This window comes from Apis florea, unplaced genomic scaffold (assembly GCF_048593485.1).
Source record: "Apis florea isolate Af1SG1 unplaced genomic scaffold, ASM4859348v1 contig_3391_pilon, whole genome shotgun sequence".
Classification (NCBI taxonomy): domain Eukaryota; kingdom Metazoa; phylum Arthropoda; class Insecta; order Hymenoptera; family Apidae; genus Apis; species Apis florea.
In genome coordinates this window covers 1,560,441-1,588,327 of record NW_028256754.1, presented here as the reverse complement: position 1 = coordinate 1,588,327, position 27,887 = coordinate 1,560,441, and the positions used below count along the sequence as shown (strand labels likewise).

The following is a 27,887-nucleotide window of genomic DNA, read 5'->3' as shown; positions in this document are numbered from 1 at the left end:
TAAAACATTTTTTTTTAATTTGATTTTTTTTTAATTTATTGAATATTAATAAAAATAATAATTTTTATTGATATTAATAATAAAAATTATTATTTTTATTAATATTTTTATCATTAAATTTAATATATATTTATGATATTTTATTTATATATTGGGTATCCCATAAGTCAACTAATTTTTTTTCTTTACAAAAATTTTTATTTTAATTTTATTAATAAATTATTAACAAAAAACATTGAGCTTAAATATATTGTATTATAATAATATTACATGCTATTAAAATTATTATCAGACTTAACTAAAAAGAAACAATGTTTTGAGTTCGGAGATTTGTTGGACTATTGTGACATATACCTAATATGATATGTTTATTCGTTCTTTGATTGGTGGATTTGATTAGAAATGATCTTTTATCTTAAACAATAATAATTCATTAACAAAACAAAAACGAAATTTTTAGGAAAACAAAAAGTTGCTTGATATCACTTTAACAATCATTTCAATAATTAATTTTTGTCAGTTAATTTTTAGAATCTTTAATATTTTGTATAATCTTTTTCTAATTTATATTTGATATATATTTTATATATCAAATGTTTCTTATTATTATTTATTCGAAATAAGAATACAAAAAAATAATATATGTATTATAAAATAATTTAAAAAAGTTGTCTAAAATTATTCTATAATTTAAAATAATTAAAGTATTTTTTAATGTATTTATTTGTCAATTTTAAATATGATATTTAGTAGAATGCACTTGAAAATTTTAATTAATATTTATAATAATAAATTTATTTTTTTAAAATATAATACAACACCAAAGATTTTAAAATTGTTTCTTATACAAAATCTACGTGATATTTTTACATCTTGTGAAAATAATGTTTTTGAAGAACAATTAAAAGAAGTTTTTAGATTTAAAAATAGTAATGTTAGTAATTGGATTATTGAGGTTAGTTATTATTAAGAAATATTAAAAATTAAAGAGAAAAAATAATTTGTTTTTAATTTTTAATATTTTTTAAAAATAAATTAAGGATATTTTCATTTTTATAAAATTATAAAAATAATATTATAAAAATATTTTTATAATGTTACAAAAATTATATTTTAAATCTTTCAGATATATTAAATTATATATTTTTTTCTATTTTCTTAAATTTAATATATTATTTACATAAAATTAATATATAATTATGTTTTGTTTGTAATTGACATATATACATACATAGTAAATTTATAATATACATTAAATACAATGTCTATTCATAATTTTAAAAATATTTTTATTTTTAATTTATTGTTTAATATAATATATTATTTAATTCTCTAATTAAATTAAATATATGATTGGTTGTTAAATATGCAAATTAAATAAAATAAAAAAATAAAAAATGATTAAAATATATCTATCAAAATTATTATTTATATTATTTGATAATAATATTTGATATATTTTATTTTAATGAAAACAAACTTAATAAATTAAAAAAAATTAAATGAAATATTTATTTTATATATAAATATATAAATATAAATACAATAATAAAATAAATAAAATAATGTAAACTATAAGTAATAAAAATATCAATATGTAAATATATTAATTAACTTCAATTGCACTGAAGTTTGTATATAATACAGAAAATAGAATTAAAATTTTATTTTAGAATAAAGCTCGTACTTTATGTAATGTATATCAAGAAAGTAACAAAAAAGATAAGGAACAAATTTTACGTATTTTAGCATTTAGATATGCTGTTGAACATACTGTTGTATGTAATGTAGCAGAAAAATATGTATCTACAGAGGTTTGTAAATTATTAACTTCTATATTTCATATTTATAATATATAAAATATATATAAATAAATAATTTGTTGTTTATAATATTAAATTCTTATTAATTGTCAAAATATTAAAAATTTAACAACACAATATTTTATCTTAGTCTGATAATAGAAGACGTATGATTTCTTATGAACGAAATTTAAGAAATGTTTTAACACCAGATTATCAATGGTTGTTTATTATGATTGGAAGACTTGAAAATGGTGTGAAATTTCTTGTTGATTTAAGAACAGATATATTAGTAAGTAATTTTATTATTAATTCTGATTATGAAATTAATATACATTAAAATTGTAATTAATAATCTATGTAATTTTTTAATATATAAAGTTTATATTAAAAATTTTTTTTAAAAAGATTGAATATATTATATAATTAAATATAATATTACAAATATTATAATATTATTTATTTTTGATATAAATATTTTTTCTAGGACTTAATATTAAAAATTAAAGATACAGATGAAAGTATTGCAATACAGCAATTGAATATTACCCTACGAGATTTATTATTACTTTGGTTTTCAGTAGGATTCTTATATTTAGAAAGAATTACATGGCAAACTTCATGCGATATTTTACAAAAAGTACATAAGAAAATTTTATATGATATATACATTATATGATATTAGTTAATCTAATAGAATCAAATACGTAAAAAAATATAACTATAAACATTTTATAGTTATAATTTGAAAATAATAAGATTTCAGATTATGAAGCAATACATCCTATAAAAAATTGGTTAGATTTAAAACAAAGAGTTGGGCCATATAGAAGATGTTACATTTTTACTCATTTATCTATGCCACGAGAACCTCTTGTTGTATTACATACAGCATTATGTGATATTATACCAGGTACATTTATATATTTATATATATTTATATAAGTATTTTAATAAAATAATATTACAAATTAAATTCAATATAATGAATAATATAAAACATATCAATATATAGATAGTATAAAAGATATTGATGAAGCAAAAGTCAGAATTCTTGGTAATTTAAAAAAAGAAATAACATTTTTAGAAGAAGATAAAAGCAAAATAAAAACTGCAATATTTTATTCAATAACTTCCACACAGAAAGGATTACAAGTAATTATATAATTATCTGAAAATTTATCATTGATAGAATAAAAGAAGAAATTAATGAAAAAAGTACTTTTTAGGGTATTGAACTTGGTAATTATTTAATAAAAGAAGTGGCAAAAGAAGTGATATCAGAATTTCCCATGATTCATGAATTATCTTCATTATCACCAATACCTAATTTTAGAATATGGTTTTTAGAAAAAATAAAACAAGGTAATTACATTTTTTTAAAAATTTACAAATAAAATTTATTAATATATATAAAAGGATTCAGAAAATTAAAAAATTATATTTTAACATAAAATTCTTTTTAGATATATGTAATATTTTCACAAATGAAGAATGTAATTCTGTACAAGAAATTTTAAAAGAAAAAAATATAGTTTTTGGTTTAAAAAAAATTTTAAATAATTCATTATGGACTCAAGATATTAAAATAAGCGAAGTTTTAAAAAAACCATTACTTCGAGCATGTGCTTGGTATTTATATAAAGAAAAAAGACGAAATTATGCTTTAGATAGTGTTGGTAAATTGATTATCATAAATCAAATAATAGTTAAATTTTAGTTAGAAAATAAATATAAACTTAATATTTTTTAAATCACAGCAAACTTCCATCTTCGTAATGGAGCTGTTATGTGGAGAATAAATTGGTTGGCTGATCCTTCACCACGTGGTGTTGGAAACAGTTGTGGAATTATGGTAAACTACAGGTAATTTAATTCATAATTAAAATATAATTTAATTTTATATATTTAATATATTTTATATCTTTAATTATATATGTTATATTAATAGATACTACCTACATGAATGTGAAAAACATAGTCAAAATTATATTGAAAATTATTTTATAAATGCTTCTGAAGATATAATTAATCTCTCAACACAGTATGAAAAATTATGAAAAAAATTTTACAATTTTAAAAAGGTATCAAAATTCTTTCTAAAATTATTTTTTTATGAGAAATATAAAAATAATGAGATTATATAATATAGGAAAATATTTCAAATAATAATACTGTGGTTTAATAATCAGAAGCTAGAAATGGAATTGAGTCATATTTTGATAATTTAATGTGTAATAAATTAATTTCTTAAGGCTAAAATTTATAAACATTATCGATATAAAAAGATAAAAATATTTAATATAAATCAAGTAATACAAAAATTTCTTTTAATACTTGTTATCAATTAAATTATACTTTACATCAATTGATATTGCTAGAATATTTAGAAATAAAATACATTGAAATTTAATTTATTTTATTCTTATGATTGATTTTCTATTTATATAAAAAAATTTCATTTCATATTTTTCAAATAATATATATATATAAGATTGATTATTATGTAATTCATGTTTTGTAAAATTTTGTAAAATTTTAAACAAAGATATTTTTATGATATTTGATATTTCAATTCAATATTTTTTAAAGATTTTGTACATATAATTGTACATATAAAAATTTACTAATGTAGCTTATGAATTTTAATAGATAATAAAAACAAATTAACAAAATTTAAGAAAAAATAAATGCAGTATGAAAAATTATGAAAATAAATTTGTTTCTTAAAAAACAGTTCATTTACATTCTTAATTACATAGGTACAAAATAAATGATCATATACATAAAGATTTTATGAACATATTGTATTTTGAGTTGCCTAAATGTCAAAATTTAGTTTAGTACTACTTATTATTTTTATTATATACACTGCTAAAATCATAATGATCATTATAATATCATTGAAAAGTACATTATTCTATATATAAGCATCTAAATATTTAACACATAGGATCATGTATCAAAATCATTTGTCAATATCAAATACATTAGACTCACTTCCATTTCTAATTGAGTCAGTAATTAAAGAACTTCATTTCTGTACTCTTCAAATTTTATATTTTTATTAAAGATTATTAAATTTGTTCATTTATACAATAGCTGTTTCCTGTCCAACTTAAAGACAGTACAATGGTCTGCAAGCAGATCTACAACAAAAAAATTTTTAATAAAAATATTTATAAATATTTTTTTTAGATACAAGTTAACAAAAATAATAATTTAAAAAATTATATTTTTATAAATACCTGTAGTCAAGGCTGGGTTTGATGAAAATTTGTGGGAAGATGAGGTCTACTTTCTAGTTTTGTATAATCCAAATGAAATTCTTTTGCTACTTTTCTCCAACTTTGCGCATCAAAATAATAATAAGTACCACGTTCATATGTTGATGTTTTTTCTACAAGTCCTAATCCTGGTGCTTGCGTTATCCAAACCTTTTCTTCCATATGATATCGCCATTCTCTACTGTACCTTTATAATTCAAATAAGATCATATTTATTAAAAAATGACTAAAAAAATATTAAAAAATTTGAATTTGTAAATATAAAAAAATTCTTACAATTCTGCAGCTGCTGCTAATTGCAATACATCTCCAACATTTGTATAAAACATATAAAATAGTAAATCATCCTTGTATCGATTTAGTTTAACTGGTGCTAACTTATCTCTAAAATAAACATAAGTTTAATTATTATAATAATTTATATTTAAAATTATATATATAATTAATATTATATAATTTATTTAATTTATTATAAAAAAAATCGATATAATACCTGATGGCGGCATTAATAAGGTATTCTGGTGGTACATGAAAATCAATATCCTGAGGTCGGCATGGTGTTTCTGCCCAAGGTCCACCAAAATTTTGATAAAGACTTTCTGGTGAATTAAGATTTAATCCTAATGCAGTTAAATCTTGACCTAATGCCAAAGATACTAAATTCGGATCTGTTTCAGCTGCCCTAATAAATGTCAGTAACCCAACTATTCCAAACTGATCTTTTACCATACTAGCTGGTATATTGGTCACTTTGCCTAAATAATGTAATAATAAATAGTTATAAAAAACAAAATTTTTAGATAGCAAAGTACTATAAAATAATATTAAATAATAAATTTAATTTATAAATATAATTATTAATATTATAAATATTAAATATTAAATAATAATAATAAATACCATCAGGAGATGTTTGTATGCCTCTTTTAGATGACTGAGACTTTTCTGATCCAGGTGCTCTATTTGCTTGTAATACATCTTGTCCAATTTCAGGGCCAAGTCCAACAGATATGTTTTTATCTCCAGAAACACTTCCACCTGGTGATGGCCCTTCTCTATTTTGTGTTCCTGGTAATGCTGGAAAATCCTCAGAACTCATTGTAAACTCACTTGATTCGGATGTTGGTTGTTTTACCATTCCAACTATAATTATAAATATAAATATAAAAATTAAATATGAAATTTGTATGTATATATGATAATTTTAATTGATATTTAATATAATTAAATATATTTTATTATCATATATAAATTAAAATTATCATATTTTTCAAGTAATCAAAAAATATTTTTCAAATTTAATTATAATTTATGTGAATTTTTTAAAAAAAAAGTCATAATATTATATATAATATATTATATTTTTATTATATCAAAACTTAAATTATTATGAATACAAACCATAAGGTTGTTTTCCTGGCATAGGACTAGGTTGTGGCATAGAATCACCTTGTCCTCTGTTCGTTAACGAAGGAAATTCAGATAGATCCAATAATGGAGGAGTACTTGTATCTCCACCTCCTCCACTACCAAAAACGGAGTGAAAATTATTGATTTGAGATCCGTAATTACGACTTTGAGGTATTCCAAATGTGCCCATGCTACCCATTGGATTCGAAGTTCTATAAATTTATATTAGTATTTTTATTACTATATATTATTTTTATCTAATAAATAGGATTATTATAAAACATAATAAACATATAATAATATTACAAATATAATAAAAATGAAAAATTTTCCTAACTATTATAAAAAAAACTAACCCAAGAGCAGGCATTGTACGTCTATCTGTAAAAGCCCTCTGCCCAAACAGTCCTCTGCTGCCCATAGGAGAGAGCTGCTGTTGTTGAGGTTGATGATTATTTTGTCCACCTCCTGTCCCTGATGCTCCAGGATAAACGTTAGTAACTACTACCGCAGAATTAGCTGTACTGGAAGTGCTTGTGGATGAGCCTGAGAACATGCCCGAGGTAGGTGTGACATGACCCGTAAGGGTCGATGAATTTAAGCCCCCCCCACCACCTGTGCGCGATGTAAGGCTTGCGTTCGCAATACTGCGTGGTGGCTGCTCAAAGTTCAGGTTAGCCATAGCCTGGTGGCTCCACTACAAAGTACCTGCTAGGGCACACCAACACACTTTTATGTCAATTACCACAATCACTTGTTTTCTATTGCATCACTTGTAAGTTGTTCAATTTCATGGAACTGAAGATAATCCATGACAAGAACTCCTAGTAGCAACCTGTAATGATGAGGTAAAAACAAATATATGACAGAGTTAAATTATTAATTATTATTGAAAACTTGTATTTATTCTTAATTTCAATTGTATTTATTTAATTTTTACCTCTTTATCACAGCATCATGGCAATGGTCATATCAAAATCGAAGACAGGAAAATAAGTATGGACCTATTGGCAATTGAAGAATTTATTTCTGTGAAAATGCCACTTAAGCATTGCTCCAGAAATTTTATATATGGATATATATATGGATATATATATATATATATATATATATATATATATATATGTAATCTATATTTATATATAAAATATTTGTTTACTTTTTAATTTATTTATTTAAATAATGCATTTATTTTATGCATTTTATTTTATTATATTATATTAAAAATTGTTATTTTTAATTTTTTAATTTTAATTTTTAAAAAAGTTTTTATATTTTAAAAACAAATTATATAAAGAATAAAAATTAATTTTTTAAAAAAATTTATTTATTAAAAACTTTATTTATTAAAAATTTAAAAACTTCAACATAGTTTTTATGTCACATAAGATTTATATCACATGTAATGTATATTTTACAACTTAAAGTTGTTATTATAAGTATGCATTTATATTTTAAATATTTATTTTAAATATATACATATAAATTATAATTTGAATATTACTTTATTTAATACAATATTAAACTCATTAATGGCAATAACTTGCTATTCCAATTACTACAAAAAATGACAACATAATAACATAACAAAAATGGTTCAGTAATTTTTTTAGATATTTTGTTAATATTTTAAGATTAAAACTATTAGATTAAGATTAAAACAATATACAAAAAATTTACGAATTTTGAAAAAACACTAAACGAAAACGGCAATTTTGACATTGTAAAGATAGAAATCAGAACGAGCACAAAGAAAGCAAAGGTTATAACATCTATGTAACGAAAATATTAAAGAAAAAATAGACAAAATTTAATTACCTATATTATTGAATCCGTTGTTAAGTTAGTGGGCGAAAAAATCCATTAAATTCATAATAAACAAAGTAAATGAGCATAAAAAAAAACACAAAAACGTCGATGTTGACTTGGAATGAATATGATAGGGAAAACGTTGTTTTCAATAATTAGTATTTCGTCTAAAAAAAAAAGATTTTTATGTAAATAATCTCAAAAGATTAAACTTTTATGCACATTACAATATTCTTAACAAATAAATGTCTATTTTGTCACTCAGTTTCATAAACTTAAACAACACTAGAGACACGAATTTCTGCCATTATAACCATTTCTACGAAGATATTCAAATTAGATACTAAAATAATTACTATAAGGATTATAAATTAAATATAATTATAATACATGTTAAAAATATTATACATTTAATTATATTATTATAAAATTATTAATATTACATAACATATTTTAATAAGCATGTAAATTTTAATCTTGAATATGATTATCGAAATATTTATTATGATATCTAGAATATTATGTTTTAAAGATATAAAATAAAATTCAAATTTAAGCAATTAATAAATACAATTAATAAATTGAAATAATATTACAATAGTCTTTTATGATTTAAAATATTTTTTTATAAAAAATATTATTTACAGCAAAATAATGAATAAATAAATAAAATATCTCAAATTTTAATAAGATATTCAGTTCATTGTATAAAACTAAAAGTATTATTAATTATAGATATTATTAATTGTTATAATTACAGAGATTATCAGTTTACTAATTTATTACAATTAAATGAATGATTTTTAATTGACAAAATATATAAAACATTTTTAATATTCTACACTAAATATTTCTTTATTTATTATTATAATATAACATAATATAATATAATATAACATTCTAGCTTACTATTTTGTAATAATTAATTTATTTTTATTAATAATTAACAATAAAAATATTATTATGACAATAATCAGAAAAATATATACATTAATAAACAATTAAATTTAAATTAAAAATAATAAAATTATATCTATGTATACATTAATTTATATATATATATATATATATGTTAATGTAATCATATATACATTACAAAAAATAAAAAATTATATATTAGATATTTTAAAACAAAAAACTTTTATAATTTTTTTTAGTTTATTAATATATAAAATATATAGTGTATAAAATACATATAGTAATTTTTTTATCATTTATATTTTATATTATATGTTATTATATAATTATTTTTTAATACTTTTTATTATAATATAATGATATAATATATTTTAATATTTCTTATTTATTACTTATAATAATTGAAATATTTTTATTTTATATTTTTTATATAATAAAAGATATTTTTGATTTACCACTAAAAGTAGTATTCTAGTGAAATTTTTTATTTTAAAATTATAATATATAAGAACATTGATTATTAGTTTTAATTATAATATAAGATATAATAATTTTTTATAAGATTTATAATAAATCAATATATATATTTTTTAAATATGTTTTTTTATTTTATTATATACCTAAAGAATATACTCTGTGTTAGTATTACGAATGTACTATTCAATGCGTTATTAAAAGCGTATGGTTCGTGGCTAAGTAAAAGTTAAGTTTTGTGATAAACTTTTATAAACATTTTATATATAAGTAAAATTATATATCAATACTTTAAATAAATCATTTATAAAAAAAATAAGCCAAAAATTATTTATTATAAAAAAAGTAAATAGAAGAAATAAAAATTAATAAATAAATAAAAAATGGCATTAATTAGAAGAGCAACTCATGCTGGTAGTTGGTACGCAAGTTCTGGTAAGCAGTATTTAAACTATTTTTAATTTATGTAATTTTAATATAACATTTATTTATAATTTAATTTTATAATTGTTTATATTATTTTTTTTATTCTTGTATTCTGTATATTCGTTATTGTATATTTCATAACAGCTATGTTCAGTTGATCGTAATGATAAATCATTACAATTCTATAAAATTCAATATATTTTGACATAATGATATGTTATTACATGTTAATATTGACATTAAATAATTATTAGTAATAACAATTATTATAATATTTGTTATAATATACGAAATTTGTTATACTTTGAGTATTTTATATTATATATTGTATATATGTATATATATATATATATATATATATATATATATATATAAAATAATATATGTAAAAATATATTAATTATAAATTATTAATAAATAATAAATTATTGTAATTCATAAATATAAATATTTTATTAAATTAAATATTGATTAAATTTTATTTTAGATTATATTTATTAAATATTTATTTTAGATTATTAGATTATAGAAATTGAGATTATAGAAATTTATATGTATAAAATATAAGGTAATTAATATTATATAATATTATAATAATAAATTATGTATTCTTCTTTTTTATTACATGTTATTAACTATTAATCTTTCTATATAATAATCTATATAATAGGAATTCAATATTTCATATATATATCAATTATTAATTAAAATTAATAATTAATTAAAATTTAAAATATAATCTATATAAATTTATAATATAATCTATATAATTTATATATATTTATTTAAAGATTATCAATGAAACAACTATATAATATATTAAAGTTAATAATAATAATAATAAAATAATTAGAAATTTGTAATTATTAATTTCAATAGATAAATTAATAAATAAATTTATATAGTATATAATTTTATATAGTATAATATATAATAGTATAATATTTATAATTTTACTTAAATTTTCATTTAAAAGATTAAATGAAATCACATTTATTTTAAATCACATATTTTAAATCACATTAATTTTTTAAATAAAAATTTATTAGAAAGAAAAAAATTATTACAAAGAAAATTAATAACTATTCATAAAAATTATGAAGATTTTTTTTTTTATTATGAAAAAATTTTTTTTAATGTATAATATTATGTATAATGTATATAATATTTTTATAAAAATGTGAATTTGTATAAAATTTATAATTCAATAGAATCTTTATTATATAAACATCTAGTATGTGAATATTTAATATGAATTCTGAATATTTTTTTATATGAATATTATTTCCTTATCATATATACAAACAAACAGTGTTTTTTTTATAGCATGAAATTTATTATCAAATTTATATAACAAATCATATACAATCATAAACAAAGATGCATATAATTTTAAAATATTTACAAAACAAAATTTATGTATTATTATGTAAAATTTATGTATGTATTTATGTATGTATGTTATTTATGTATGTATTACAAAACAAAATGTATTATTATTATTATTATATTATTATTATATATGATATATATGTAATATTTTAGTTTAGTTTAGAAAAATTTAGGATTCAAATTTTTTTTAAATTTTGTTAAAAATATTGAATAATATTCTTTTTTGCAATAAATGAATTTTTATTCATTTTGTAAGTATTAAATTATATATTTATTTTTCTATTATTTAAAAATTTTCTTATGTAAACAATTTTCTTTTGTGTTCAAATTAATTCATAATGGAGATTTTATTATATTATAAAATTTCATTAAACGATCATGTATTTCCATAATTTTTATGAACTTTAATAATATCAATTATTAAAATAAAAAATAATAGAAATTGAGATTTAAAGTCTGAAATATTGTTCAAATTGCAATAAAAAATAATTTTTTTTAAATATACTTTGTTATAAGTCTCATAGAAGAAACTGATTATTATGATTTAAAATATAAATTATTTGTTTATAATCTAGAATTATATTAATATTTATTTAGATCCATTATTTCTGTTTTCATAAATCAAATAGATTTTTATATATCATTATCAACAAACATTCTTTAATAACATTTTTTCATTCAGATCTAAAGATCCTAATATACTTTTTCATTTTATTTAAATATCTTTAAGTTTTTGATATCCAATCTTAATATCCAAATGCGATGATGTATCATAATAATCAATATATTATTTTATTATTTACTTTAAATATAAGCTATTTATTATATATTTAAATTCAAATTAAAAATAAAAAATTTAAGTTTAAAGAGCTTAATATTGAAGAATGCAAGAAAAATAATATATTTATTAATATTTTATTTATATACTTTTATATTATTTAGATACAAAAATAATAAGTGTTCTTGTCAAATATTCAAATTCAAGTCCAGATATTCCTATTTATAATTAATTCTCAAAATAATACAATGAATTTTCTAAATAAAAGATAATAAAGAATAAATATTAAATAAATACTTTTATTAAAATATTAAAATATTATTTTTTTACAATATTTTTTTTAATAATATATAATAAATATTAATTATTGAAAACATATTATTATTTTATAAAAATAATATAATAATTTATCAAATTGTTTTTTATTAAAAATTCATTTTTATCATTAAAAATCAAATAAAAAATTAGATATAATTTTTAAAAATAATAAATTAGAAACTGAAAGTATTATTTATTGTAATTGATTATTATATTATTTTTATTATATATATATTATATATATATTATATATATATTTATTATTATAATTATTACATTACAATATTTTTTTCCAAAAACATTTTTACTATAGAATTATAAAATTAATCATATATTTTATTATATTAAATTTTGAACTTAAATGTTGAATTTTATAATATTTTAAAATATTATATAAAATGTTATTAATCTTTTGAATTCTTTTATTGAATATGACTCAATATTAATTTTATTCTTGGATATTTTTAAGTTGAATTATATTAAATATTTTTAAATTGCCATTACAAAATATATTAAATATAAATGAATAAATATTTTTTACATATATTTTTTTATAGTTTTTTTTAATCTATTTTATCTAAAATTTTATTTTCTGCTTAAAAATATGTAATAAATTAACAAAATCAAGATTCAGATCAGATTTGAATAAAGATTCAATACTATTTTCAATATAATTAATAAAAAAATTGTTTAATAAATTAATTTTTATGAGTTAATTTATGAACTATTGGTTTTTTATTTTTTATAGTATATTTCAAAAAGTCTAAAATAGTTATTAAAAAGAGATAAAATTAAAAAAAAATTTTTTTTAAATATAGAGAATTTAAAAGATTAATAAAAATTAATTTTGATTAATAAGTTTACATTTTACTAATTAATTAATATTATATTTTTTTAAATACATAGGATTGGAATTGAATAAACAATTAGAAGGTTGGTTAAATGCTGCAGACTTATCACATGGACCTGCTAGGGCAATAATTGCCCCGTCAGTAATTATAGTACATTAGAATAATTTTTAATTAAATTAAAAAATCTTTATTGAAATACAAATGAAATTTCACAGACATGCAGGTTACAGCTATTGTGGAGCATGTGCTGCTTTTGCATACCGCCAGATTAGTCCTGTAGTTGTGTAAGTTTTTTTTATATTTTTTTGATGTTTTATAAAAAAATATTTAATAAAATAAAACTAATATTCTATAAAGTTTAATAAAATTCTTCTTTTTAAGCAAATAAATTTATGCATTAATTATTTTAAATGTATTATTTCAAATTATATAAAATTAAATAATCTTATTACACAATTATTATCATTTCATTTTATAATTCACAAATCATGAAAATATTAAGTTTTTTTATAATTTTTTAAAGTATTTTTATTTTATTAGATGATTAATGAATAAATTTAAATAAATTTTTATGATGAGATATATTTTTATTTTTCTCTATATATAATATATAAATGATTATAAATGATAGATTAATTTAATATATTAATTATGTAATTAATAACATAATGTATGCAAATTTATAATTTAATATATTATTAGTTGTAAATTATTAAAAAATATTATTAAAAAATATATTTAACTCTTAAAAAATTTCCATTTGGAATTTTTGAATTGTTTATATATTTATTATATTTTGTAATAATTTTTTTTTTACTTAGATAAGTAAACATTATAATATGCATATAACTCTTTTTTGTAATAAAAAAATTCTTCAAGTATTTGCATGATTATTATAAATTTAGAAAAAAAATTCATGTAAAGAATTAAATGTATAAAAATAAAATAATTATTTTAATATTTTTAATTTATGTCATTTATTTAAAATAAAAGATTAAATATATTATTATTATATAGGCGTAGAATTTTTATTCTTGGTCCATCACATCATGTCAGATTAGCAGGCTGTGCTCTTTCCTCTGCTTCGATTTATCAAACTCTTTTGTATGATCTACATATTGATCAGCAAGGTAGAAATTCTATAATATATTAAATAATATATTAAAATTTGAATTAAATTATTATTTAAAAAAAAATGTATTAAATTATGAATATAAATTAGTATTAATATTATTATAGATTAGTTTGAATATAGATTTTTATTCATATAACAGTGTATAGAGAACTTGAAGAAACTAGACATTTTGAATGGATGGATTTAAACACAGATGAAGAAGAACATAGTATTGAAATGCAATTGCCATTTATTGCAAAAGTTATGGAAGGGTATGTTTATAATTATATTTATAGTATTTTTTATATTTATATAATTGCTATATAAGAATTCACTTATTATTTAAATTTAATTTTTAATTTTAAACTTTATATTAATATAGGTTTAAAGATTCTTTTACAATAATTCCTATATTAGTGGGTTCATTAAGTCCAGAAAAAGAAGCACTTTATGGAAGATTATTAGCACCATATATGGCTGATCCACAGACATTATTTGTTATATCTTCAGATTTCTGTCATTGGGGTCAGCGATTTCGCTATACCTATTATGATAGATCCTGTGGTCCTATTCATAGATCTATTCAAAATCTTGACAAAATGGTACATAAGATCATAAAATGTCATTTATTTATAAATATTTTATATATTTAATAATTACATAAATGAAACTGATTTGATCATATTTTATTATTATAAATGATCATAAATAATATCATATTATAAATAATTTCATACTTTTTTTCAAAATTCACAGGGTATGGATATTATTGAAACATTAAATCCCACAATGTTTAATGATTACCTTAAAAAATATGGCAATACAGTATGTGGTCGACATCCTATTAGTATTCTTTTACAGGTAATGAGTTTTATTCATTTAAATTATGAGGTTGCATACACCTAGGATCAAAAAATGTGAAAAGATAAAAGAATATGAAAGATATGTATATAAAATATTATATTAAAAAAATATAAAATTAAAACATCTTAAATCCAGTCATTATATATATGAATTATAAATTAAATTAAATGAATTATAACTATGAATTATAAAAATTAAAAGCATTTTTTGTAAAATATTCAGAAATATTAGATATAATATAATTATAAAAATTGCTAAATCAATTTAGTTAAAATATTATGTAAATAATGATACATTAAATTTTGACATTTTTGACAGATTTTGACACAAAAAAGACAAATAAAAGAATATATTTTTAATAAAAAATTGTGATAGAAATTTTATATAATCGTTATTTTGAAAAATTAATATAGATAATAATAAAATTATTATCTAGTAAAATTTGTTACTATAAGAATTAGATTTGTTTATTGTTTAATACATTTATATTAAAAATGATTTTAATAATAATTTTTAATAAAACTTATATAATTGTTATACAATTGCTATAATATATTGTTATATAAATTTGAATATTTTTAAATAATATAATAAAATCTAAAATTGTATTTTTTTATATTGAAAAAAAATATCTCTCAAATATAGATATATTTTCTGATCTACTATATGTGTATGTAGCTTTTAATATTTAAAATATGATAAATTTAAAAATTTTCTTTATAAAATTAGGTATAGTTTTTGAAATTATGATCAATATTTTTAACAGGTAATTCATAGTTTAAAAGGAAATACTAATGGTCAAAGAATGAATTTGAAGTTTCTTAAATATGTTCAAAGCAACCAGTGCAATAATATGAATGATAGTTCTGTTAGTTATGCCAGTGCTTCCTTAGTTCTTGAGTGATACAATATATTTTCATTGTTACTCGAAGAATTTGCAGAAAGAAAGAAAGTATTAAAAAAATAAAAAAAAAAAAAAGATATTTAAAAAAGAAACAAAAAAACGGCAGTAATAATCTATTAATCATAAAAAATATTAATTATAATTTTTTAAAATTTTGTTTTATATTTAAAAAACATTTAAAATCAAGTTACAATTTGCTATTATATGGTATGGAATTTTCTCAATGGTTTGAAAAAGAATATTATTAATTTGTTAATGAATGTGATGAATAGAAATGTACTATTATCAAACTTTTTGTTTTAAAAATATTTCGGTTTATTACTTACAAGAAATAATCAGTACTTCCAAATTTCTATTATGGAAGGAGCTTAAGTATTTCTTTGCTTTGATTAGTAATTACAATTGCAATTACAAAAATAATAAATATATAAAGAGCATTTTATATACATTAAAAAAGCAGAAGGTTCAATCTATTGATGAAAAAGAGAAAAATTCAATTTATTAAAGAAAAATATTTAATTATCAATTTATCTGATTGACTTTGTTATAACTTTAAAAATTGTAAAAGAAATAACGAAAAATATTTAATATTATTTTAATATGATGTTATTAATTTGAAATTTTAAAGAAATAAGTAAGTAAAAATATAATAAAAAAGAATAACTATATTTTGTTTATAAAACGTTAAGAGGCATCGAAATATTTAATTTAAATTTATAAATTATAATTTAGATATAGCAGAATGTTTATTATATTTGATATATTTGACTATGTTAATTGTAAATTAAAAATATATTAGTATAAAATTATTATTTATATTTATTTTTTATAGAAATCTAAATTTTTATTTATATATAATTTTATAACATTTAACTTTTGATTGTTATTATTATTATTATCCTGATTACGACAATAAATATTAGGAAAATTAATAAATAAAAAATATTTTGATGTAAATTGCATTTTTTATCTCAGGGATTGTAAACTTAAAGTTAAAAATTTAGAGCTAAAATATACCTCTTCTGGATCATTAGAATGAACAATCTGCAATTGATCGATATTAAATAAAATATTACAGATAAATAGCACATATACAACTTAATCATTTTCTTTTTAAAACAAAGCAATGAAATGATCTCATATCCTTCCTATCCTTTATTATCTTGTTATTCCTCGTTAGTGTAAGAAATTATAAATTGTATTGTTATAATATCAGAATATAAATGTGAAGGAGGATCAGTGTAAAAAAATATTTACATAATATGTAACTATTATTGATATTCTTTTACTTTTAATAAAGTATCAATATTAAAATAAAACATTTTTGTATTAAATTATACATGAGTTTGTTTTATAATAAAATAAATTATAATAAATGAACATAACATTGGATATAATTTTATCTATAATTCTTTATTTTATATAAAATTGCATTTGGTAATACATAATATATGAAATTATAAAACTGATCCTTTGGAGATATTTTTTTTTATCTTTGTATTATATATCACTAAATTGATAAGATATGCATTTGTATAAAAAATATAAAACAATTTCATAGTCATCTAATAAATAAGACAAATATATATATAATAAATATATATATGTAAATTTATATGCACTTCCAAAAAAAATAAATGAATTTAAATATATATATATTTAATTACATCTTATATACTTACAACTATTAAATATCTTTATAAATTAATAAAATTACAATAGATTTTATCAAAATAATTTGCTTATATTTACCTCGTTGAAGAAACTAACATACTTGCTAAATAAAATAAAATTTATATTAAGGTATTATATTTATTTTTATATCATACTGTTGATCTAGCCCCAAATAACAGTCGGAAATCAAATAAAACGTTAGAGTTGTTTGTCCTTAAAAAAAATTAAATTTTTAGTGAAAAAAAAAAAATAAGATAATTACTGTCATATAATACATAAATAAATAATCATAAATGTAAATGAAAATAAAATTACCTAGTTTTGATGGAGCTGTGAATTGTAATTGATATTTCCGTTGTTCATTTATTGCAGATGCTCGTTTTAAAACTAATAATTCTTTATCAGAAACATTACCTAAAACTAAAAACCAACCTTCATCCTTTCCTTTTTGAAACAAAGGACAGTGTGCTTTTAAATTATTAGATTTATTTTTTCTTTTCATTATAACATTTAGTATGTAATCTTGACCCTTGCGAATACTTATATAATCAAAATTATCAGATTTTAGAGGTATAAATATCTGATTTTTTTGTTTATTATCATCATTATCTTCATCATAACTTTCTAAGCTTAACTTAATACAGAGCATTGGCATTTCTTTTATCACTTGATATATCTAAAAAATATATATATACATTCCTAATATAGAAATTATATAAAACTTCAATAAAATGTGAAAATACATAATTGATTCATCTTAATGAATAGATTACAAAAAAAAATTATAAAAATTATTCTATGAAATATTGTTTTATAATATTAAAAATTGAATATATTTACCTGATGTATTTGTTCTTGCGAAAAACTTTTATTAAGTACTTTTCTAAGTATTCTAATATCTTTATTATACATATTGAAACATAATTCGGGAAGAGTAAATGTTGAAAATAATTCTAAATGTTCTGAATTTATACATGGCAATGTAGTAATTGCTGATTCATCAATCCACCGAGCTTGGACAATCATTTGAAGTATATTCATTATCATAATTGTATTTGCTAACCATCCATGATCTGCAACTGCATCTATCATTGCCTAAAAAATATTTTAATTATTATATATATAGAATATTTTTTAATTTTATGTCTTCTTAATAATTTATGCATAATTTAGCAAATATAATTGTACATATACAATTTTTAAATAATCTTATATAAAGTATAATATTTTTTTTTAATTATACATACTTGTATAATCCTAACTGCCTGATCAAGAACCGATTTTAAATCAGTAAAATAATCTACACAAGGTAAGGGAAGTCTTGAGAAATGTGCTTGAAGTAATAAAAATGCTTTGGTATGAGGAGAATTATATGAGTAATTATCTACTTGATAACGGCACATTTTACTTAATTCCCTGTCCAAAATTAGAATAAAAATTATCATATATTAATATTAATTAAAATGAAATATATTTTTCTTTTTATTATTAAAAATAATACTTTACTCGTTTAATAATTCTTCATTGTGTCTTACTGGTAATTCATTATATTCATGAGAATTACATAAAATATGTAAACATTGCTCCAATGTAAGAGATTCCTGAAGTGATTGTATAAACATTAACATAGTATGATGCGATAAGTAATAAAATGATGCTATTTTACCCATTGAAAGTGGATATAAAATTTGTTCTTCCTAAAATTATAAATTATAAATTATTTTAACGTGAAATAAAATTATTAATTATAAAATAAAATATAGAAATAAAATTTTAATTGTATTTTATTTACCTCATCAAACGCCACACAATATGAATCTATTAATACTTTTAATGTGCTATCCACCAAAGAAGATAAGTATTGATTAATAGCATAAGGTTCTAAAGCAGTTAAATTGTAATATCTAGGATTTTTCATTAATCTTCTAAAAAAATATGTCCATGTTAAGTAATCTAATAATTCTTGTTTATTTTTAATTGTATTAGCTACAATTTCAGCATTTATATGATCTGGCAGAACAGCTAATAAACTTGATTCTACTGGGAATGGATGATGTAAAAATTTCTTATAATAATTTTTTTTTAAATCATGTACTAAAACTACTGCTACTCCTGAATTATCAAACTGGGGCCTTCCTGCACGACCCATCATTTGTAATACATCCGTAATTGGCATGTCTACATAACGGTGTTGTTTGCCATCATAATATTCTGTTCCTTTTATTACAACTAAATGAGCAGGGAAATTAACACCCCAAGCTAAAGTAGCTGTTGTAATCAATACCTAAACATATTTTTATAATTTTAGATAATTATATTGTATTATAATTATGTAATTTATATAATTCAAAATTTAGAAAAAGATACAATTTTTATAAAAAAATTTCATTAATTATTATATTATTATTATATTTCATTAATTTTTTATTATATTAATTATTATATTGAATATATTTATTTAATATCATTAAATAAATATATTCAATATATTTACAATTAAACAAAAATAAAATCAATATCCATTAAACCATATACCTGAATTTTATTGTTAACAAATAATTCTTCGACAATTTTTCTATCCTTTTCTTGAAAACCAGCATGATGAAGTCCAATTCCAAAAGCAAGTGTGAGTTTCAAATTTGAATCTCGTATATGACTTAGAATATTGTTCATTTCTTCTTCTTTCATATGTAACCATTGCTTAGGATTATCTTCTCCTGCAAGATATGCAATCAAATCTAATGCAGTTAAACGTGTTTGTCTACGTGATGAAACAAATACTAAAGTTGGACTAGATGGGGCATGTTGTTTAATTGCTTGAAAAGTTGGTCTATTCATTGTTGCCATTCGAGGACAATAATTTTTTCCTGGAAATCCAGTTATATGAATATCTAATGGTACAGGTCGTACAGATGGACGAAAATTATAAAGGCCCATCTCTTTAATACCAAGCCAATTAGCTAAATCTACTGCATTAGCTAATGCTGTAGAAAGTCCAATAACTCTTAATTTTTTTAAAGTATGACTAGAAATAAAATTAGTTCTTGAAATAATAACTTCTAATACTGGTCCACGATCTTCCCCTAATAAATGTATTTCATCTATAATAATAAGCGCAACATTTTTAACATAAAGTCTTGTTTGCCAACTTCTACTAATACCATCCCATTTTTCTGGTGTAGTTATAATAATACTTGCATTTGCTATAACTTTAATATCTGGTGATACATCTCCAGTTAATTCTACTACTTTTTTTCCTAATTGTTCTTCAAATCTAATTTTCCAATCCTTTATTCGCTCTCTGACCAAGGCTTTTAATGGTGCAATATATACAATTTTTTGTGTTGGATATTGTTTAAATACCCTAAACATTCCAATTTCCGCAGCAATTGTTTTTCCCGAACCAGTTGGAGCTCCTAACAGGACGTTATTGTCTGTATGATATAAACAATGAAAAATTTGTGTCTGTATTGGATTAAAATGAGAAAATTTATAAAGTTTTTCAAATAATGGTTCTTTCAATGCTTTTATTGGCAGAGGTTGTATTTCTAACAAATCAGTATATGGTGGATATACTTCAGGTAAGATTAAATCATGAAATGTTAGAGGCAACATATATTCAGAACCCAACCAGCGATCACTTATTGCTCTTACTATGTATTGAGTAGGCAATGGTTCATGCAATGGTATTGTCATCACAAGTTCTTGTGTAAGATTATTGTAAACCATTTTTCTTGTCATAGTAAAATATTCATGATGATAAATAAAATTATTATCTGGATCTTCAATCCATATCCAAAATGGTTCCGAAGTTTTACCGTGAATGTTATCATTCCAGTGAAATTGAGGATATATTTTTAAATGTATTCTTAAAACTGTACGAGTAATAGGTTGCAAATTTGATTCCATTTCTAATGCAGGTAATTCTTTGCAACATTTTTTTACTAATATTGCTTCTTTTTGATTACGCAAAATATCTCCAATTTCTTTAACATTCATATTATTTAATCTTTCAACTGTCAAATCATATTGTTCTATTTTATCAATAATTTCTAAAGATAAACAAGAAAATTGACATAGAGGACTTCTATCACTCCATTGTTGTATTTCAAGTACTTTCGCTATTTCTAATAAACGACCAGCCATTATTGCATTATTTTGTCCTAACATAATTTCAAACAATGCTCGAAATATACGTCCTGCATTTTGTACAATATATGCTTGGTCGGATATTAATGAAAACGCATTAACTCTACCATGTGATAAATATGTTTGTAATAATATATTTACTTTACCATATATATTTTCAACACCACCTTGGACTGTAATATTACAATATTCTTCAAATAAATATTGTAATTCCTCCATTTCATCATCTCGCACTTTTAATTGTTCAAATTCTTGAGAGTATGATATCATACAAAATATTTCCGCTTCAGTCATAATTGGTTTTAGCAGTGTATTAAAAATTTTAATAGTATCATATTTAAGATAAAAATGGCTCGCAATTCGTCCTAAATTTGTTGTGCTCAGATCTCCAGTATTTATATTATATCGAATCATTTTAGCTTCATCTAATGCTTTAGCTGCTTGATCAATTAATTCTCTTCTTTTTTGCTCTAAATTTTGATCTTCCAAAATAACTCGATAAGGAATTCCATAGAAATGAAAATTTAATTTCATTCGAACAAATAAATAAGTATAGCTTAACCATTTTATTGCTTCTTCTACATTTGATATTGTACCTAATGCAATTTCAGCATTTAAGTTATCAGCTAAATATTTAATAAAATTGCTCTCTATAGGTATTTGATTTGTTAATAATGATAAATAATGGTATAATTTATTATGGGAAGTAATAATAACAGCATGACCAGATACATCAAATTGTGGTCTACCAGCACGACCAAAAATTTGTAAAACATCTAATATATCTAAATCAATATATGAGCCATGTTTAGCATCATATATTTCTGTTCCTCTTATAATAACAGCATGAGCAGGTAGATTTACACCCCAAGCTAATGTTGATGTACATACTAATACTTTAATTAAACCATCTGCAAAATACTTTTCAATTAAATTCCTCTCTGAACGTAATAAACCAGCATGATGTACCGATAATCCATTATTAAATAATTCACTTAAATACTTCGTACGTGATTTAGCAAAAGCTTTATTTACAAATTTTGTTTGACCTTCAGGTATAAATAATTTAAGTGTACCATGTTTTATTGCTAAATCTTTTAGTGTATTTGCCATTCTAACAGTAGCATTTCGTGCATGTACAAATACCATTACTTGATATCCTTGACGTACCATATCTACAACATTATTATAACATACATTATCCATGTAATTCATTTCTTGTAATGACGATGATGCTTTTACACCAATAAATGCTTGACTAAGTGGTACTGGTCGAAATCGATGATCAAAATAAAAGAGTCCTATATTTGAATTTACTCTTAAAAATCTTGCAACATCTACATAATTTGGCAATGTTGCAGAAAGCCCAACAATTCTGATCATACTTTGTGAAGATTCTACTTGTCTTAAAGTTCGAGCAACTAAAGCTTCAACTACAGGCCCTCTATCACCATGTAACAAATGTACTTCATCGATAATTAATAGTTTTACAATACTGGTAAGAGAAATATCTCCAGTACCTTTTCTAGTAACAACATCCCATTTTTCTGGTGTAGTAACAATCATTTGTGTTTGTTGAATTTCCGATTTAGTTAATTGCATATCTCCAGTTAATTCGCGAACAGATATACCAAGACAATGAAGTTTTTTACTAAAATTTGCTGTCATTTCAGCTGCTAAAGCTTTCATTGGAGTTACATAAATTATTTTAAATTGATTTTTCATTAATTGACCATGTTCAATATGTTGCTTTAATTGATGTACTATAGTTAACATAGCAACATTAGTCTTTCCAGCTCCTGTTGGAGCACAAATTAATAAATTCTCATTAGTATGATATGCTACATTAAACACAATACTTTGTATTCGATTTAATGATTCAATGCCATTAAAAGCCATTTGTCCAATATCATCCAATGAAGATACCATAATAGGTTTATAATCTATATCAAGTGGTTGAGATTCTGGAATAGGTATAAAAATTTCTTCAAATGTTTCTGTGTCTTTCCTTACAACATTCTGCGGTAACATTATTTTTTGTTTTGATACATAACCAGTTGTATTTCTACTATTCATATTAGCATCAAACACAAAAGGAAATTTTTCTCGATCTGTATTAACACTTTTTTTAAATATAGGTGTGTGCATTTCTATTAATGCTTCATTTTTTTTTAAAGTCAATTCTAATGGCTCAAAGCCATTTTCTTCCAATTCTCCCTTTCCTTCTCGTTTACTCGTTTTATTTAATTTTTTTTCGTGTTTCCGTATTTGTTTTTGTAATTGTTTTTCTTTCTCAGATTGAACAGTTACTTGACCACTGATTACAGGTCCTTGAATATTACATTTTTTTTGTACTTTTGGAGCAGAACTTAGAGTTATAATACTTTTCTGATGTTGAATAATATATTGAATAAATTCTATAGATTCACAACCTAATAAATCAACTAATTCATTCTCTGAATTTTTAGAACCTAATTTAGTAATTATGATCTTCTCAAATTTTTCTAAAGACATATCTGCAAAATTCTTTGCATGATATGATTTCAAGTTTTCTTTATATGCTGCCTTGTCAAACTAAAATAAAAGTATAAAAATAATTTAAATTACTTTTAAAAATAAAAATTAATATAAATAAATTTAATACAAACTTCCGTTTTAAATAATTTTGTAGCTTCATTTTTATATTTCATTGAGAAATTATCAGTACTTTGATTAATGTTGCCCATAGACATACTACGAAGTGCATTAGTATCAGGCCATAACACTCTTGCAGATTTATATTCAAATTTCGGATCAAATAAGCCATTTTCCAATACTTTAATATTTTCTTTTCCATTTTTTATAAGTATTAAAGTTTCTTCATTTAATTTTTCTCGAATTTCTATAATTATCTATAAAAGAAAAAATAGTTTAAAAAATCTAATTTAATTTAAAAATAATTTTTAATAGACTTTTGTATTATTCAAAATAATAATTATATTATTTTTTGAAAAATGATATAAATAAAATTTTTTTACAAAAATTAATATAATTTATAAAATATTTAAAAAATTTATTTAAAAAAATTTAAATATTTAAAAAATTTACAATATATTCATTTATAAAGAAACTTTTACAATTTAAAAAATAGTATACAAAGACATTAAATACAAATAACTGATATCAAAATATTATTTAATAATTATTATTCTTATTTCTTAAATATGGATGTTTGTAAAATATGTAAATAAAAAACTTACAAACTACAGTTCATTGATTTGAATTTATGAAAACTTCATTTTTCAATTAATTCCATTCTTATGACTTGAATTTACATTCATACACATTACATTTGTATTCTGAAACTTCCTATATTGTATTAATATAAATAATTTAATGTTCAATAATTGTTATTTAATTAAAAGTTCTTATTCTTCATATATCAGTCAAACATTTCAAATATTAAAACTTTTCAAACATGTTCAGTTTTTCAATATATCAATAGAAATCTCTAAGAACAATAATAATTTGCATAAGTAATATATGTATATTGCATATGAATCAATAAAGATATAATCATATCATTATATAATAAATATATAATTGAAAAATATTTATTTTTTAACATTCATTAATTTTTTCTCAAAATTATTAACAAATTTATATTAAAATTATATTAATTTTAATTATGTAATAAAATAAAATTATACCTTCATCATGTGGTTAGCATCATGGAACTTTAAATTTCCTGCCTTTTCTTTTAAAGTCTTAAATTTTATTTGAGTTAATAACTTCTCATCAATTAATAATTGTAAAGTAAACATTAAAAACTCATTTATAAGTTCAAAAGAACATTCTCCTAAAATAATAAAAAATAAACATCTAGATTAAAAATACATTTTATAATCTAAAATTATTACGTACCAAGTGCTTCTGTAGCAATTTGGCGTAGTTTATTAAGATGAAATAAAACATTTTTAGGAACACATTTACATAAATCTTGCCAATTGAATTCACTGCAATATATGTAATTATAAACATTAATTACACAATATTATAATATGTATAATAAACTATAAGTAAATAGATTAAATACAATATATTATGAATAATTTAATAATATAAAATATATTAAAAAATTGTTATTCTATAATTAGGAATAATATTTTTGCTTCATAAAAGAAATTTAAAATTTATACCTTTTAAATTTGCTATGTTGCTCTTTTTCTTTTCTAAATAAATCATTTGGTTCTAGTTCCTTTGTACTTTTTATACGTCCAAGATTCGTGAACATTCGTAACGATCTTGTAATTCGAGGTAATTCTGGCATTTTTCATTAATAAGTTCACCACACTATGTTTTACCTATAACATATATTTATAATTCATATTTTAAAAAAATATATATTTATTATAAATCTTTTTCTTTAATAAAAAAAATTTTTTATAGAAAAATATAATCATAATTAAATTTCATTTTATTTATTAAAAAAATTATTTTTTGTAATAATAATATAATTGGTTACCACATTAATTAAATTTCAAAAGCAATTGTAAATATTCATTTATTTACTATTAAAAATTGACAATCGTATATTAAAAATTAAAAGTTAAGATTAAAAAATTATTTAATTTTTTTTAATATAATTTCAATTTTATTAAAATTTAATAAATATATTTAGTTACTTAATTTTTTTAATTTCAAATTTTTTTTAATATATTTTCAATTTCACTAAAATATAATAAATATAAAAAAAATTAATGTATTTTAGAAGTTATATATATTTATAATAATAAAAAAACTACACTTTGAAATTGATTATTTATCTTATCTTTTTGAATGTTATATTTAATAAAAATTTTCATTAAAATTTCATATTAAATATTATACAATATAATATAATATTAACTTTTATTAACAATTGTCAATATCTATGCATTACTTACTTGCATTACTTGCATTACTTTTCACCACGACGTGACGCTTAGCTTTGGCAAAAGCTTGGTCACGTGATATATCTCTGCACTAATGTAGCAGTAGTAGTAGGGATAATATAGCATCATGTATTCTGCTCCTGCAGAAATTCGCTTCAGCGAATTTTAATAGAGGGGGTAGCATATTGTTCTCATTTGATAACTATTTTTCACATTTATCAAAGCTTTTTTAAAATTATTTTTTATAAAGTATTTAAAAATTTTTTAATCAAATTATATTCACATAGAATTTATTATTAATATTATATTCTATGAAAAAAAATTATATAAGTTAAAAATAATATAATATAAGTTAAATATAAGAATATAATTAAAATATAGTTAAAAATAAAATATTTTATATATTTTAATATTGTATCATAATTTGTATTTTTAAATATTATTTTATATATATAATAATATTTAATAACTTTATAATGACATATTGATTATTAAATAATTTAATTTATTCTAAATACCTATATATATATATATATATATATATATATATATATATATATATATATAAATTAATTTTAATTATTATTTTAATAAATTATTTTTAATTTTTAATAAAATGTTTTTTTAAAATAAATATATATTTATTTTTAATTGCAAAATTTATTATGTTTAGATGAAATGATTTATATATTTACATAATTTTTAACAATTTTGAATCTTTTTAAAATAAATATTTTCACTTTTAAATTAATTTTTATTATAAAAATATTATAAATATATACTATTTTACTAATTGATTTTATT

At 19.5% G+C, this 27,887-nt stretch overlaps 4 protein-coding genes across 10 annotated transcripts; 2 read left to right on the top strand and 2 right to left on the bottom strand.

The window, feature by feature from the left end:
* The first annotated feature begins 290 nt into the window (after positions 1-290).
* On the top strand, positions 291-5,186 carry LOC105736752 (malonyl-CoA decarboxylase, mitochondrial). Of its 5 annotated transcripts, none has more exons than XR_015293397.1 (11): positions 297-955; positions 1,674-1,814; positions 1,954-2,094; positions 2,290-2,442; positions 2,562-2,715; positions 2,818-2,957; positions 3,032-3,167; positions 3,269-3,477; positions 3,563-3,668; positions 3,754-3,886; positions 5,001-5,186. XR_015293397.1 is itself a non-coding variant. In XM_086912505.1 (11 exons), exons 1-10 carry the CDS (start codon positions 740-742, stop codon positions 3,860-3,862), a joined length of 1,509 nt encoding a protein of 502 aa, XP_086768631.1. In that variant the 5' UTR covers positions 297-739; the 3' UTR covers positions 3,863-3,886; positions 5,001-5,186. The 5 variants fall into 5 exon arrangements, 3 of the variants coding, with proteins under 3 accessions (XP_012348361.2, XP_086768631.1, XP_086768632.1); XM_086912505.1 differs by having other exon boundaries at positions 3,269-3,481; XM_012492907.3 differs by having other exon boundaries at positions 291-955; positions 3,269-3,481; positions 3,754-5,186.
* Rga (CCR4-NOT transcription complex subunit regena) lies at positions 4,846-8,653 on the bottom strand. Of its 2 annotated transcripts, none has more exons than XM_086912507.1 (9): positions 8,318-8,653; positions 7,440-7,503; positions 6,856-7,334; positions 6,491-6,711; positions 5,990-6,232; positions 5,583-5,844; positions 5,366-5,473; positions 5,051-5,276; positions 4,846-4,951 (listed from the first exon to the last, which is right to left on the bottom strand). In XM_086912507.1, exons 3-8 carry the CDS (start codon positions 7,179-7,181, stop codon positions 5,057-5,059), a joined length of 1,380 nt encoding a protein of 459 aa, XP_086768633.1. In that variant the 5' UTR covers positions 7,182-7,334; positions 7,440-7,503; positions 8,318-8,653; the 3' UTR covers positions 4,846-4,951; positions 5,051-5,056. The 2 variants fall into 2 exon arrangements, with proteins under 2 accessions (XP_086768633.1, XP_086768634.1); XM_086912508.1 differs by having other exon boundaries at positions 8,536-8,646.
* Positions 8,654-9,855: 1,202 nt separating this feature from the next.
* On the top strand, positions 9,856-17,999 carry LOC100863788 (protein MEMO1). The gene is made up of 8 exons (XM_086912502.1): positions 9,856-10,135; positions 13,521-13,602; positions 13,681-13,749; positions 14,483-14,595; positions 14,740-14,851; positions 14,962-15,181; positions 15,336-15,440; positions 16,210-17,999. The coding sequence occupies exons 1-8, from the start codon at positions 10,084-10,086 to the stop codon at positions 16,345-16,347; spliced, it is 891 nt and encodes a 296-aa protein (XP_086768628.1). The 5' UTR covers positions 9,856-10,083; the 3' UTR covers positions 16,348-17,999.
* obe (activating signal cointegrator 1 complex subunit obelus) lies at positions 17,742-27,192 on the bottom strand. 2 transcript variants are annotated; one of them, XM_031919588.2, is made up of 12 exons: positions 27,096-27,192; positions 26,349-26,513; positions 26,074-26,165; positions 25,860-26,008; positions 24,819-25,061; positions 20,557-24,744; positions 19,814-20,305; positions 19,528-19,718; positions 19,269-19,437; positions 18,862-19,116; positions 18,337-18,697; positions 17,742-18,234 (listed from the first exon to the last, which is right to left on the bottom strand). In XM_031919588.2, the coding sequence occupies exons 2-12, from the start codon at positions 26,477-26,479 to the stop codon at positions 18,146-18,148; spliced, it is 6,360 nt and encodes a 2,119-aa protein (XP_031775448.2). In that variant the 5' UTR covers positions 26,480-26,513; positions 27,096-27,192; the 3' UTR covers positions 17,742-18,145. The 2 variants fall into 2 exon arrangements, with proteins under 2 accessions (XP_031775448.2, XP_086768627.1); XM_086912501.1 differs by lacking the exons at positions 25,860-26,008; positions 26,074-26,165; positions 26,349-26,513; positions 27,096-27,192 and adding an exon at positions 25,410-25,660.
* Positions 27,193-27,887: the final 695 nt, after the last annotated feature.

Bases quoted from the DNA above. Each gene is read 5' to 3' on its own strand.
- LOC105736752 (XM_012492907.3), top strand. From the start codon at position 740: ATGATATTTAGTAGAATGCACTTGAAAATTTTAATTAATATTTATAAT. The intron at 2,716-2,817 runs GTACATTTATAT...ATCAATATATAG, and splicing joins ATTATGTGATATTATACCAG to ATAGTATAAAAGATATTGAT. The intron at 3,482-3,562 runs GTAAATTGATTA...TTTAAATCACAG, and splicing joins TTATGCTTTAGATAGTGTTG to CAAACTTCCATCTTCGTAAT.
- Rga (XM_086912507.1), bottom strand. From the start codon at position 7,181: ATGGCTAACCTGAACTTTGAGCAGCCACCACGCAGTATTGCGAACGCA. The intron at 6,233-6,490 runs GTTTGTATTCAT...TTATAATTATAG, and splicing joins GCCAGGAAAACAACCTTATG to TTGGAATGGTAAAACAACCA. The intron at 5,474-5,582 runs GTATTATATCGA...TGTTTATTTTAG, and splicing joins CTTATTAATGCCGCCATCAG to AGATAAGTTAGCACCAGTTA.
- LOC100863788 (XM_086912502.1), top strand. From the start codon at position 10,084: ATGGCATTAATTAGAAGAGCAACTCATGCTGGTAGTTGGTACGCAAGT. The intron at 10,136-13,520 runs GTAAGCAGTATT...TTAAATACATAG, and splicing joins TAGTTGGTACGCAAGTTCTG to GATTGGAATTGAATAAACAA. The intron at 14,852-14,961 runs GTATGTTTATAA...ATATTAATATAG, and splicing joins ATTGCAAAAGTTATGGAAGG to GTTTAAAGATTCTTTTACAA.
- obe (XM_031919588.2), bottom strand. From the start codon at position 26,479: ATGCCAGAATTACCTCGAATTACAAGATCGTTACGAATGTTCACGAAT. The intron at 19,719-19,813 runs GTAAATAAAATA...TTATAATTTTAG, and splicing joins ATTGTGTGGCGTTTGATGAG to GAAGAACAAATTTTATATCC. The intron at 18,235-18,336 runs GTAATTTTATTT...ATTTTTTTTAAG, and splicing joins CACAGCTCCATCAAAACTAG to GACAAACAACTCTAACGTTT.